This window comes from Podarcis cretensis (assembly GCF_951804945.1).
Source record: "Podarcis cretensis genome assembly, chromosome: Z".
NCBI classification, from domain to species: Eukaryota; Metazoa; Chordata; class Lepidosauria; order Squamata; family Lacertidae; genus Podarcis; species Podarcis cretensis.
The window spans coordinates 33,252,767-33,265,880 of NC_137184.1; the positions used below are offsets into that span (position 1 = coordinate 33,252,767).

The 13,114-nt window shown below is 46.2% G+C and overlaps 1 protein-coding gene across 14 annotated transcripts in view; it reads left to right on the top strand.

The window, feature by feature from the left end:
* The window catches only part of NOX1 (NADPH oxidase 1), a 43,950-nt gene extending 31,825 nt beyond the window's left edge, over positions 1–12,125 (top strand). For 13 of the 14 annotated variants that reach the window (XM_079962433.1, XM_079962434.1, XM_079962438.1 and 10 more), the window contains 5 exons: positions 3,765–4,000; positions 4,571–4,733; positions 8,907–9,053; positions 11,303–11,427; positions 11,676–12,125. In XM_079962433.1, the coding sequence (XP_079818559.1) occupies positions 3,765–4,000; positions 4,571–4,733; positions 8,907–9,053; positions 11,303–11,427; positions 11,676–11,802 (798 nt within the window). In that variant the 3' untranslated portion in view covers positions 11,803–12,125. The remainder of the gene's footprint in view (positions 1–3,764; positions 4,001–4,570; positions 4,734–8,906; positions 9,054–11,302; positions 11,428–11,675) is intronic. The other variant, XM_079962428.1, reaches the window with a different exon arrangement.
* The last annotated feature ends 989 nt before the right edge of the window (positions 12,126–13,114 follow it).

Genomic DNA, 13,114 nt, shown 5'->3' on the forward strand with positions numbered 1-13,114 from the left:
GGCGCTTCTGCGCATGCGCAGAGCGCGATGTAGTGCTTCTGCGCCTGCATGAACCCGAAACTCAGAAGTAGCCTCTTCTGGTACTTCCAGGTTTCGGCTGGTCCTTAACCCAAAAAAACGCAACCTGAAGTGTCTGTAATCCGAGGTATGACTGTACTCCCCGCTCTGTTTGGGTGGGGGAATGGGGGGAAAGGCTTCCTGCTCATTCTGCTGGGTGGGGTCCTTGGCCTCTGTTCCGAAGTCCTGCATGGATGGGCCACTTCTTTCTGCCCTCTGAGGAAAAAGAACAAAATTTTGAAGAGATCAAGAATGAGAAATGTAATTCTAAGTGTGTGCACATGTGCGCGGCCAGCCCTCCCATGAAGCAGCTGCCTTGGGTGGTGGTAGTGGAAGAAGTATACTCACCCACCCTATTGCGTGGCGAGTTCCCGCCCCCCACCAGGATAAATAAAGACACGAGACACCATAATTAAGGTTAATTTGGCGAATTAGGCCACAACTTTATTGAATTCAGGAATGAGAGGCATTGGCTTAGGCATTGGTCCTATCGACTATCCGGCTCCAGCCCATTTGCTGGAGACACGGGGAAGGGTTAACACTTTATCAGCGGAGTCTCCTGCCAAGGCACGTTGACTAGGAGCTCCCCCGGGTCACCGCTCTGGGGCGTGCCTTTGGCCCATACCTCCATAGGCTTCGGACAGGGCCACGCCCCCCGGAGTCCTTTAACGGACCACCCTTCGCTCACTGGGGGGAGGTGATGGCGTTCCTCCCCCCCCCCACATCCTCTTAACCCCTTCTTACCAATGCCTACCGCCAATGCCGAAAAGTTGTGACGAGTTACTACGAGGTAGGCGAAAAACCAAAAGGCTACAAATTGCCAACTGGGAAAAATTCCTACCATGCCCCTTGCAGCGACAGACCAAAGTCCATAGCAAAGTCAAAGACCTACCTAAAGCATACCTAAAGGGAGGGAGGGTGGTAATACGTGAGGGATAGCCGGCGAAAAGAGGGCAAGCCCCCTCTGCGCCGGCCCTAAATAGGGCAGACCCGGCCGGGATTCCCCTGTTCTCGCGGGGGCTGAAACCAGCCCCCGCTCACATGGGGGTGGGCGTGAAGCCTGCAACCCCACCTCCTGGGCTGGCCGGAAGTGGCTCTAGCAGCCAAGGTAAGGGAGGCTTCAGTGGTGGCAGGGTGCTACAGCGTCTCGCTGCACAGCGTTGCTGCTGATCTTCCTCGTCCCCCAGAAAAACCCCCCTTTTGCTGAGTCTTGCTTGGTAAGAGATTAGTGTTCTAGGAAGCCCTTGGAGAGTTCTCTTGCAGCAGTGGTGGGGTATTTTGCCTCAGGCGACAATACATTCCTGGCTTCCTCTATAGCCAGTTTGTGAATAGATAACAGAAATCCTTGACAAAGAATACTGTAGGCTTTAGCTGTTATCTCCAGGACTTTTTATTTACTAAGAAACTCTGGTGAGGAATAAATGAATAGGGGAGAGGGCAGAAACCTTATGATCCTGTTCTGCAACCCTGGCGTCATATGACATCTGCTTAGTAGGAATAGAGGTGAATTTATTTTTTTTTCGGGGTGCCCCGCCTGCTTGGTGAGAGCTGGTTGGAATGCATTGCAATGCTTTTTCAATAAAGATGGCCTGTTTTGCTGACAATTTGTATCCAGATTCAGTTGGCTGGTCCAGGCAGCCCTGTGTATCAGGCTTGAACCCTGAAATTTCCCTAACACATCAATAATAATAATAATAATAATTTATTATTTATACCCTGCCCATCTGGTTGGGTTTCCCCAGCCACTCTGGGCAGCTCCCAACCAAATATTACCCATATATTGAATGCTCTCCGCAGGGAGGCTAGCCTGGCTCCTTCCTTACACCTCTTTTGGCACCAGACAAAAGCATTCCTCTTCCCCTAGGCCTTTGGCTAATTAAAGAAACTATGGCCTTTTAAACTGTGTGTGTGGTGGTTGGGTTATTGTTTTATTTGTTACAGTAGAACCTCAGTTGTTTAATGTCTCCATTGACAAATGTTTCAGCTTTCGAACGCCAAAAACCCGGAAGTAACTCCTTTGGTTTTCGAACGATTTTCAGAAGCTGAACATGCCATGCAGCTTCTGTTTTGAGCTTCCCTATTGTATTGAGGCTTCTGCTTTTTTTCAGTTTTTCAGTTTTCTGTCAGTTTTCAGACATTTTGGAAGTTGAGTCGTCTTCCGGAATGGATCACGTTCGAAAACTGAGGTTCCAGTGTATTATGTTATGTGTTTTTATACTGTAAATTGCCCCATGATCCTCGAATGAAGGTTGATATACAAATTTAATACATTAAATAATAAATGTAGTGGTGCCTCGCAAGACGAAATTAATCCGTTCCGTGAGGCTCTTCGTATAGCGGTTTTTTCGTCTTGCGAAGCAAGCCCATTGACAGCTTAGCGGATTAGTGCTATTAGAGGTTTAGCGGCTTTTAGCGATCAGCTGTTAAGCGGCTTATCAGCGGATCAGCTGATAAGCGGCTTAGCGACTTAGGAAAAGGGGGAAATAGGGGGAAAAAACCCGCAGGAACTCGCAAGACATTTTCGTCTTGCGAAGCAAGCCCATAGGGAAATTCGTTTTGCGAAGCGCCTCCAAAACGGAAAACCCTTTCGTCTAGCGGGTTTTCCGTCTTGCGAGGCACCACTGTAAATGAGTTTTGTTGCTTCTCCACTCTGAGCCTAATGTGGGAATGTGGAAGCCTGTGCCTGTTGCTTGCTGCAAGATCCTTTAGCCGCGGGTTATTTATTTATGACTTCCCAAGAGGCACCCAATACAGTTTACAGTATAACAACAAAAGACAAATGGCAGTGGCATGTTTTAAAAGCAGCTAAAATTTTTGCATATATAAAAACCAATTTTAAACAAGTCATATGAATATTTAAAAAAATGTAAAAAGAGCAACCAACAACAACAAACCGTATGTCAAACCAATAAAAATCCAATAGAGATGCAAGCCAGGGTAAAGTCTCCATGTAAAAGTCTTGTTGAAAATGTTCAGTAGGTGCCAAAATGACAGTTACCGCTCACATGCTCCAAGAGGTGGGCGGGGTTTGCGACACTGCGCTGGCCTTCCTGGGACCAGGGTGCCACCCACCTTGGCTACAGGGTGGCCATCACTCTGCCCCCATCTCAGCGTCTTGGGGGGTGGGGTAGGCTTCAGGGACAGGGTTTAGCGTGTGGGCTCACAATAGTGAACTTCTGTACAGTGGTACCTCGGGTTACAGGCGCTTCAGGTTACATACGCTTCAGGTTACAGACTCTGCTAACCCAGAAATAGTACCTCGGGTTAAGAACTTTGCTTCAGGATGAGAACAGAAATTGTGCTCCGGCAGTGCAGCAGCAGCAGGAGGCCCCATTGGCTAAAGTGGTACTTCAGGTTAAGACGTAGCTGTCAACTTTTCCCTTTTCTTGCAAGGAATCCTATTCAGAATAAGGGAATTTCCCTTAAAAAAAGGGAAACGTTAACAGCTAAGGGTTAAGAACAGTTTCAGGTTAAGAACGGACCTCCAGAACGAATTAAGTTCTTAACCCGAAGTATTTCTGTAATTGGGTGGCTTGTCTATTGCCTTTTAGGTGCTTTTAAGTGCATGGAAAAGACCTTGGGCATTGAGATTTCTGGCCGCAGAAGAAGGCCAGCTGCTTTGAATTCAAGTCCAATTAATATTTCCTTTCGAATGGTAGAGGGAGTTTTCCTCTCCCTTTCGATGTCAGCATGACTTTTGTTTGCAGGCCATTATGCACCCTTCAAATGTCCTTGAGCTGCAGTTGTACAAGAAAGGATTCAGCATGGAAGTAGGGCAGTATGTTTTCCTCAACTGCCCATCTATCTGCTATTTGGAGTGGCATCCATTCACCCTCACATCTGCTCCAGAGGAAAAGTTATTCTCTGTCCACATCAGGGCAGCAGGCGATTGGACAGAGGCTCTGATTGACAACTTTAAGCAGCCAAACCCGGTGATGCCCAGGTGAGTAGCTGCGTAAACCAGCAACCATTTGCCTTCGATGAGGCCATTGGGGGGTGAAGCAGCAGCAACTCCCTCTTATGCTCAGGCTCAGGTACATGAGCTGCTCAGTTACTGTGTGGCCTGCAGATGCGAAGGGCTTTGGAGAGGACAAATATCAAGGCAGTCCAGCCAAACAGGAAAGAAACTGCTGTATGAATCCCAAAATATTTTCATCATTAGAACAAAGTTTGCATTGGGCCATTGAAGGAGGGATTTGGAGACAGGGTGAGGAGAAGGCAGGAGGACCAGGGAAAACGCTGGTAGATAGGCACAGCAGAACTGGTCATAGGTGAGGTCTATGGGTAAAAGGAAGATCATTTGGGGTCTGGCCTGGAAGCGTTAAATGTGGAATGCACCGGAATAACATTCCTGCTAAAGGTAAACTATCTTTTGCAGACTTTCTTGAGAAGACTTCCCCTGAAAGGCTGCATACTTTCAGTATCAATAAATTGATTATTGATTCAGTTTGTGGAACTAAATTTTTTTGAGCACAAAGTTCTATGCAGCACATAGATTTTCTCAACTTTCCAGGATTGAAGTAGATGGTCCCTTTGGCACTGCCAGCGAAGATGTGTTCCAGTACGAGGTGGCCATGTTGGTGGGAGCCGGGATTGGAGTGACACCATTTGCCTCTGTGCTGAAATCCATCTGGTACAAGTTCCAGCACGGTGACCAGGGTCTCCAAACAAAAACGGTATGGTGGGATCGCCCCATTGCACTGAGACCAATATGAAATAAATTCGGTTTGCTAGAGAATGCTAGTCTTTGAGTTGCAGGGAGTGAAGACTCCCTCTGACATGTAGTATCTTGCAGTCTCAAACTAGGGGCAGGTTATATCCCCACCCTGCCCCCGCTCAGAATATTGAAAATGACTGGACATGTAATTGCATCACCACCCACCTCTTTTCCAAACAATTCTGCAGGTTTGGATTGCTTCAAATATGTACAAGCAAGAAACACACATCAAGAAAACAGAAATATGCAAAAAAGAAAAGAAAACGATAGCGAAATGAAAAAGAAATGGAACTTGTTCCCAAAAGTGCCAACCATTTGGATTTATTAGTGCACTTAAAAGCTTTCAGACTGTTACATGCCACACCAATCTCTGAGTGGTCCGAGATACCAGGGGTCCAGGCAGTTACCCAGGGTTCGTGTTTCCTTTGGAAATGAGGCACAGGCAGTGGTGCCTTTAGGATTTATGGTTTATTTGCACAGATATACAACCTGAGCTTATGATGGAGGAGATTCTAGCATATTGTACTCTGAGCCCCCTTTCTCCAGTTTTCTGCTACTTGCAAACTGCAACTACTTTTCCTTCTGCGATCTTCCCAAAGACCATGGTGGGGCTCCACCCATTTGCTGGCTTGGTTGATGGCTTTCTTAATGGGTTATCTCCCCTTTGTCTCTATTGATGGAGCCATCCGGGTTTATATTTCAATCAGGCTTAGATTTTAACATTTGCTGGGTTCAGGAGTTAGAATCATACAATTGTGGAGTTGGAAGGGACCACAAGGGTCATCTAGTCCAACCCCCTGTGTTGCAGGAATCATTTGCCCAACGTGGGGCTTGAACCCCCAACCCTGAGACTATGAGTCTCATGTTCTACCAACTGAGCTATCCCAGCTTTGGCTTTAAAGGTCTGTTCCCCACAAACTCATATCACAAACTCTACAGAGTACATGAAGCACCTTCCAAATATACTACAGTCATACCTCGGGTTATGAATACTGCAGGCTGCGCTTTTTTTGGGTTGCAGACCGCGCTGAAACCAGAAGTACCGGAACGGGTTACTTCTGGGTTTCGGTGCTTGCGCATGTGCAGAATCACAAAATGACATCACGTGCATGCGCAGAAGTGCCGAATCACGTCACGTGCGTGCACAGATGCGGTGCTGCGGGTTGCGAACGCTACGGGTTGCGAACATGCCTTCCGCACGGCTCACGTTCGCAACCCGAGGTATGACTGTAGCTGTCTTATCTGGCACCATGAGGAAGATGATGGTGTAAGGCAGATAATTAGCATTTGTATAAGCACGTTCAACTGTCATAAAACCTAATGGCTAAGTTGTACTGAGGCATATTAGTTGGCGATTTTTGAACATAACAAAATAGGACAGAAGCAATGAGTATAACGGGACTCGGGTGGCGCTGTGGTCTAAACCATAGAGCCTAGGGCTTGCCAATCAGAAAGTCGGCGGTTCGAATCCCTGTGACGCGGTGAGCTCCCATTGCTCAGTCCCTGCTCCTGCCAACCTAGCAGTTCGAAATCATGTCAAAGTATAAGTAGATAAATAGGTACCACTCTGGCGGGAAGGTAAACGGCATTTCCGGCACTGCTCTGGTTCGCCAGAAGTGGCTTAGTCATGCTGGCCACATGACCTGGGATCTGTATGCCAGCTCCCTCGGCCAGTAAAGTGAGATGAGCGCCGCAACCCCAGAGTTGTTCGCGACTGGACGGTCAGGGATCCCTTTACCTTTAATGAGTATAACACAATAGGTAACCATGGCTCCGTTGTATCTTCTTAAAAGGTCTCTGTGATGGCACAGGTTGTTGCCTGCACTATGGGAAGGAAGTGGGGAAAACTATCCAGTCAAACCAAGCTCTCCTCCTTAACTCGACCGCTGTCACTAAATGTATTTTTTTTTTTTTTTTAAGTAGTGGCCTGACAAGCAGACGACACAGAGATTTCTCCAAATAGTTCTTTATAAGTAAGCTGGAACTGAACTGAACTGAAGACAGCTCAGCCGGCCTGCTTTTATAGGCAGCTGGCTGTCACATTGTAACAACAACAGCCCAGGGTTTCCTGCCTAAATTAACTGTTGTGGACCTGAGTGAAAACTATATACACAATACTCCCTGATGGCCAGGGTGAGAACTTCAATACATAACAGTTTCTTTGGCTGCCTCCACTAAACAACTTTTAAAACTCATTAATTGGCCTGACTTTAATTGGCCCAACCTGGGTGGAACACTTAAATATTGCTAAACAACAAGCTGCAGACAGGTGTCCCCCCCCCCCAGCTTTTTCTTAAAGCAATAAGTTGGACTGGGGGTGTCGTGTGAGTAGGCCTGCTGGGTGCATTTTTCTGGTGGCGTTGGCATGGTGGTGTGAGGAGGATGCAACAGGCACACACCCCTCAAATCAGTCCCATCAGACTGATTGGAAGGGCGCATGCCTGCCCGGCTGTGTCCTCCTCAAGTTGCCCTCCATGCCCCCCCCCCGCACACCCACCCACCAGGAACCATGAAGACACACCCCATCACTGAGTTAGACAGTTTAGAGAAAATGGTTTTAGGGGAAAATGCATTCTAATTTTATAAGAACAAATGAAAATAAGCACAAGTAAGTGTGCCCTGGGCTTTTCCCAACCAAGCCAATAGTTACCACCTTGTACCCCTCAGTTCATCCCTTCATAATCCTTTCCTAGTTTTGTCTTCCTGCCGCTATTCAGCTTTAAAAGTCTTGCTCCACGACCTTCTGACCCCACAATAACTGTTTTACTCAGTTTCCTAGCTTGCTTATACAGTGGTACCTTGGGTTACAGATGCTTCAGGTTACATACGCTTCAGGTTACAGACTCCGCTAAGCCAGAAATAGTACCTCAGGTTAAAACTTTGCTTCAGGATGAGAACAGAAACTGCTTCGGTGGCGCAGTGGCAGCAGGAGGCCCCATTAGCTAAAGTGGTGCTTCAGGTTAAGAACAGTTTCAGGTGAAGAACATACCTCCGGAATGAATTAAGTACTTAACCTGAGGTACCACTGTATATGCAGTTTGTCTCTCCCAACCTTCAGCCACTCAGAAGGCGAATAACGTTCTGTTTTACTTTTTATTTTCCCTTAATCACCTGGTTAACTAGGCTGAATCTTTGACCCTCCCCCGCAAAAATTTCCTGAACGAAATTTCCTCTTCACCTTTTAGTTTTGCTTTGAAACTTTGTCTTTCCTGTGCCTTTAAAATGAAAAACAACATTAAAAAAAAAAAACATTTTGCAACCAAAAGACAAACACAAAGATGGGATGGGCAGTATGCAGTGCTTTTTTAAAAAGAAAAGAAAAAAGTTGCTGGTACTCACCATGAAGTTGTTACAGTATGTGCCATGTTTTTAACCTTTGGTGAAAAAAAGTTGCCAATACTGCGTATCCTTGGGTACCACCAGGAGGGGGTGGGGAAAGCACTGGGTGTATGTGTAAAATGGAACTGGGTCTAATTCTGAAATGCCCTTGCTGTTGCTAAATTTTTGTGTTTCTCAGTTAATAAAGGTTAAAGAGAGACGTTTGTTCGCATTATGGAGCTCTGGGCAGCAAAAATGTGCATACCGCATTTTTTCGCTCTATAAGATGCACCAGACCATAAGACGCACCTAGTTTTTGGAGGAGGAAAACAAGAAAAAATAATATTCTGAATCTCAGAAGCCAGAACAACAAGAGGGATCGCTGCGCAGCGAAAGCAGCGATCCCTCTTGCTGTTCTGGCTTCTGGGATAGCTGCGCAGCCTGCATTCGCTCTATAAGACGCACACACATTTCCCCTTACTTTTTAGGAGGGAAAAAGTGAGTCTTATAGAGCAAAAAATATGGTAATTCATAGCACCAAGTCTACAGTTCCCAGGTGTGAAGGAAGGCATGACAACTAAGCTATTACACAACCAGTATAAATTTGTAGCATACCCATAGCCTCTCTCTTGCTTCATCCCCCATAATCCTTCTACTTCACATTAGAAAAATAAAAAAAGCAGCAGCAAATATTGCAAAGCTGCTAGTGCCATCCACAGTCAGCTAACCAACCTACTCCTTGCAAACCATTGTCTTAAAAGTTGTCTCCAATTTCAATAGCTCTTCTCTTCCTCTGTGTTCCTGTGTTCTTAAGATTTACTTCTACTGGATCTGTCGAGAGACAGGGGCCTTTGCCTGGTTCAGGGATCTGCTGGCCTCTCTGGAACAAGAGATGGAGGAGTGTGGCAGGGCAGGCATTCTCAGCTACCATCTCTACCTCACAGGCTGGAACAGCAGTATGGTGAGTCACGCAGCATCCCCCTTGCTTCCATTGGCAGGCAATGCACACCCTTCTCAGAAGAGCAAGCTTCTGAAAGTGCCCTGATCCTTCTGTCAAGGAAACACACACAAAACGCGCAGCAGCTTTTGTTTGAGACGTCAGCAATGTACCACATTGTCCTTTTGCAAGGCCTGAAGTTCGAAGCATAGCTGTCAACTTTCAGATTTGAAAATAAGGGATCAGCAGCCTCACCTGCCCCGGGGACAGTCTACGGGATATCTAACAATCCGGGATAGCATTGGGAAATGGCACTGGGATAAGGGAATTTCCTGCAACAAAAGGGAAGGTTGACAGCTATGGTTCCAAGGCACTTTCACGTACCAGTCTCTTCTAGAGCAGCTATGAGGCAGTGGCACTTTCTGATTGCTGCTGTGCCACCACAACTCTGATCATCCCTGTCCGCTGCTGGAGCTGATGGGAGTTGGAATCCAACAATATGTGGACGGCCAGAAGTTAGGGTAGCCAGTTGTGCATTGCCCCCCCCCAAAGAGGATTAGCTTTACAAATATAAAAATAGCCAACAAAAGATGGGATCGATTTGCATAAAATGTATTGACGCAAATCTGGAAATATTTACTAGAATTCAGAGAGAAATATCAATGCAGTAAGCCCACAACTTAAAATCACTTTTCTTATGCGATGGCATCCCTACACAGGTATCTGAAATAAATAAATAAATAAATAAATAAATAAATAAATAAATAGAGAAAATGCTGAGAAAATCAAAATACACAGTTGAAAAATGTTGGGAGTCAGGAGAATGAAACACAACAGTTAGCAACGGCCATTTCACTCACCTTGGGGAGTGTGTTTGGGCATCGTCAGAGAGTTGGAGCTGGAGAGTGAGATAGGGCCATGCAAAAGCATGGAGAGCAAGCAGTCAGAGGTGATCTGAGAAAGAGGAGGTGCAGGGTTTTGTTTTTGTTTTTACATTTTGGGGGTTTTTTTTACGGGTTGTTTTAAGGTGTTTTCCAGGCTTTATGTGCTTGGACGTTTGCATGTGGTTTCCGGGAGCAGAACCCTTGCAGAAATTGTAGGCTTACAAGGGCAGCCACACTAAAAGCCCTGTTTCAAGTTACTGGGGAGCAGACTTCTGAGATCTTTGGAACTTGCAGAAGAAGCTGCAAGTACTCTTTGGTGAGAGAACCCCAGCAGAGATTTAAAGTTTCAAAACATGTGGCAAAGTAAAGCGTGGAAATATAGGTTGTAAAGCTTTAAAATGTGCTCTTTAAATCAAGTTCCAAAACACTCCGTAAAAAGTTTCTTTCCAAAGTTTCCCTCTTCCCCAAGCATAGGGAAAAGACCACACGTGTGGTAAGTTAAGAAATAGTTTACTAACAAACACTCCAAAGGTCTGTTCTGTACTTCAGAATAGTTGCACAGGCTGCAAAACTAAGCTTAGTTACAAAATGGTGAAAGTTCCTAAATTATTAGTATCAGAATGCAGGCATGGCATGCAACAGCCATGAATTTGAGAAGGAGCAACCAGCTCAAACCTCTTCACCCGCTGAGCTTCTCAGGTAGACTAGGGGACACCAAAAGCTTGATTACTTAGTTCCTCCCATGGTAAGGGGAAGTGGACACATCTAAGCCTGACAGAACAGCTTAGTCTATGCTATTAACTCCTTCCTGCATTAATTAGACTTAAGCATGTTGGTTATATGAAGCTTATTTCCCCAAATGCACAAACTTTCCTCCTTAAAAGTGATACCACAGCCCCTTGCCTCTGGAGCAGAGCCTCAGAAAATAGCCTGGGCAGGTTCCTTTGGGAGCAGAGTGCTTGTTCAGATACCCAGGGGCCAAGCATCTATAGCTTGTGCAGCAGACAATGGCGGAGGAAGCCTCTCTGGCCCCCAGGGCAGGATTGCGCATGCGCGGCACCCATACGGACACCGTGTTGTGTGCCCTCAGCTGCTCTACAGCTGGGGGGGAGAGGCAGCGGGCCATCTTGTCACCCCCCCCAGGGTGGCACCAGGGTGAGCTGCCCCCCCATGCCTGCCTTCGTACGCCCCTGGCAGCAGAAGGAAGGGCAGAATCCTGGAATATGTACAGCCAGACTTAATATTCCATGAAAACTACTGTGCTGAGATCCATAACTTAGCCCGTTAGCATGAACATCAGAAAGAAGCTGAAAGGTCAATTTTAAGAAATTGTATGAAATATTTATGCAGCTGCTGTGAGGCCTGCCCAATTTTTTGCTGCTTTTCTAGGTTGGTCACGCAGCAGTCAACTTTGACAGGTCCACCGACATGGTGACGGGCCTGCGGCAGAAAACTTTCTTTGGGAGGCCCATGTGGAGCAATGAATTCTCAGCGGTGGCAGCTGCCCATCCCAGGTGAGGTCTGCTGCTGTGTTCCCAGGTTGTCGGAGCGGAGACCATAGCTATACATATAGATCTCCTTTCTATTGCTCCCATTTGTAGGGAATTCCGCAGAAAAGACACCCAGATTCTGTCATCTAAATGGAATGATTCAGCTTGCACAACATTGCTGCGTATTATTCTTCTCTTCTCCCTTTCCTCAAAGCAATCCATTAGTAACATTTGTTTCCTGACATTAATTGCTTCTTCCTTGGGCTTTGCAGGTCTGTAGTGGGTGTGTTTCTGTGTGGCCCAGAGAGCCTGGCTAAGACTTTGCAAAAGTACTGCCATCAACACTCCAGCCTAGATCCTAGAAATGTCCAGTTTTACTTCAATAAAGAGAATTTTTAAGTCAAGCGCAGGAATACCACTCCTCCCCAGCATGTCTTGCAGCCAGAAACTGGCCAAACTTGTGGACCTGAATGCTGCCAAATGCTGTTGTTGTAGCTTGACACAGACTCCCACCTCTGCATGGCATTGTTTTGGCCGGACCACCCTTGCCCCAATATGCTTCTTTGGGCAAAAGCTGCAGACTACGAACATTTTCAAGTAGGAGATGGGGGTGTTATTGGGTTGTCCTTGTTTTTATTCTTACTATGTATTTTGTGTTTTTATATTACCATTTTATGTTGTCATTTTATAATGTCATTTTATGTTGAGACCTGTGGGTATAGGGCGGTATAGAAATTTAATAAATGAATAAATAAAATAAATAGTTTTCTGGTTTAATGGACCATCAATAAACCAGCAGTTTCTGCAATCATCTCGGCTTTAAAGGAGTTGCCAGTTGAAAAACCAAGTTGTTAACAAAGAGACTCTGAAATGCACTGCATTCTCTATGTTTGATCCTTCCTTAATCTGCACAGGACATGAATCTCTAGTTTGAAATCCTATGGCTGAAAAATGTATTCTGTGGCTAAATATTCAGAACTGTAATGCTCTCTCTTAACGCAGTTAAAGAGCTGATACCTCCCATGCACTGCCCTTTAATGGGTAAGGCCAAAAATCAATTCAGACACTAAATATGCATTTGCACACTGTATTAAAGCAATCAGCCTGCCAGGGAGATCTTCGTCCCCTGAAAGGATTCCTCCAGTGAGAAAATTGCAAGGGCAAACTTCATAAAAAGCACAGAGAGGGAATCTGATGAGGAATTGTTTTATTGCTGAGAGATGGACTTCAAGGATCAATTAATCTGGCTGTGTGCAGTCTATGGTGCTGGTGTCCCAGGAGAGGTATATGCAGCAGGGAAAGACTTGTTTGATTTTCCAGGGAACTGGGACTGTACCCTCCCCCCCATGAGGGAAGGTGAGGCAACTGCCTCAGGTGGCAAGATCCAAGGTGCAGCAGATTCAGCCTCCAAGAAATACATTGCTCAGTGCTGCTGCTGCTGCAACTGTGGTGGCAGACACAGCTGTGGTGTACTCCTTGGAGGCCAGAATGGCTGCCTCCTTGGCAGCACCCCCTACATGCTGCCGCTTCTGTGTCCTCTTGGTGAATGGGAGGGTTCTCCCACCCCTAGGGAGAAAATAGCAGGGGCTGACCTCTGTAGTCTCCTGGACTGTACACTTGCTTGGCGTGATTCAAAGTGGGCCCATTCTCAAAGACTCTATCATGAGGGAAAGTCCATTTGATTCCCCTCCTTGTTACCGGGGTAGATCTT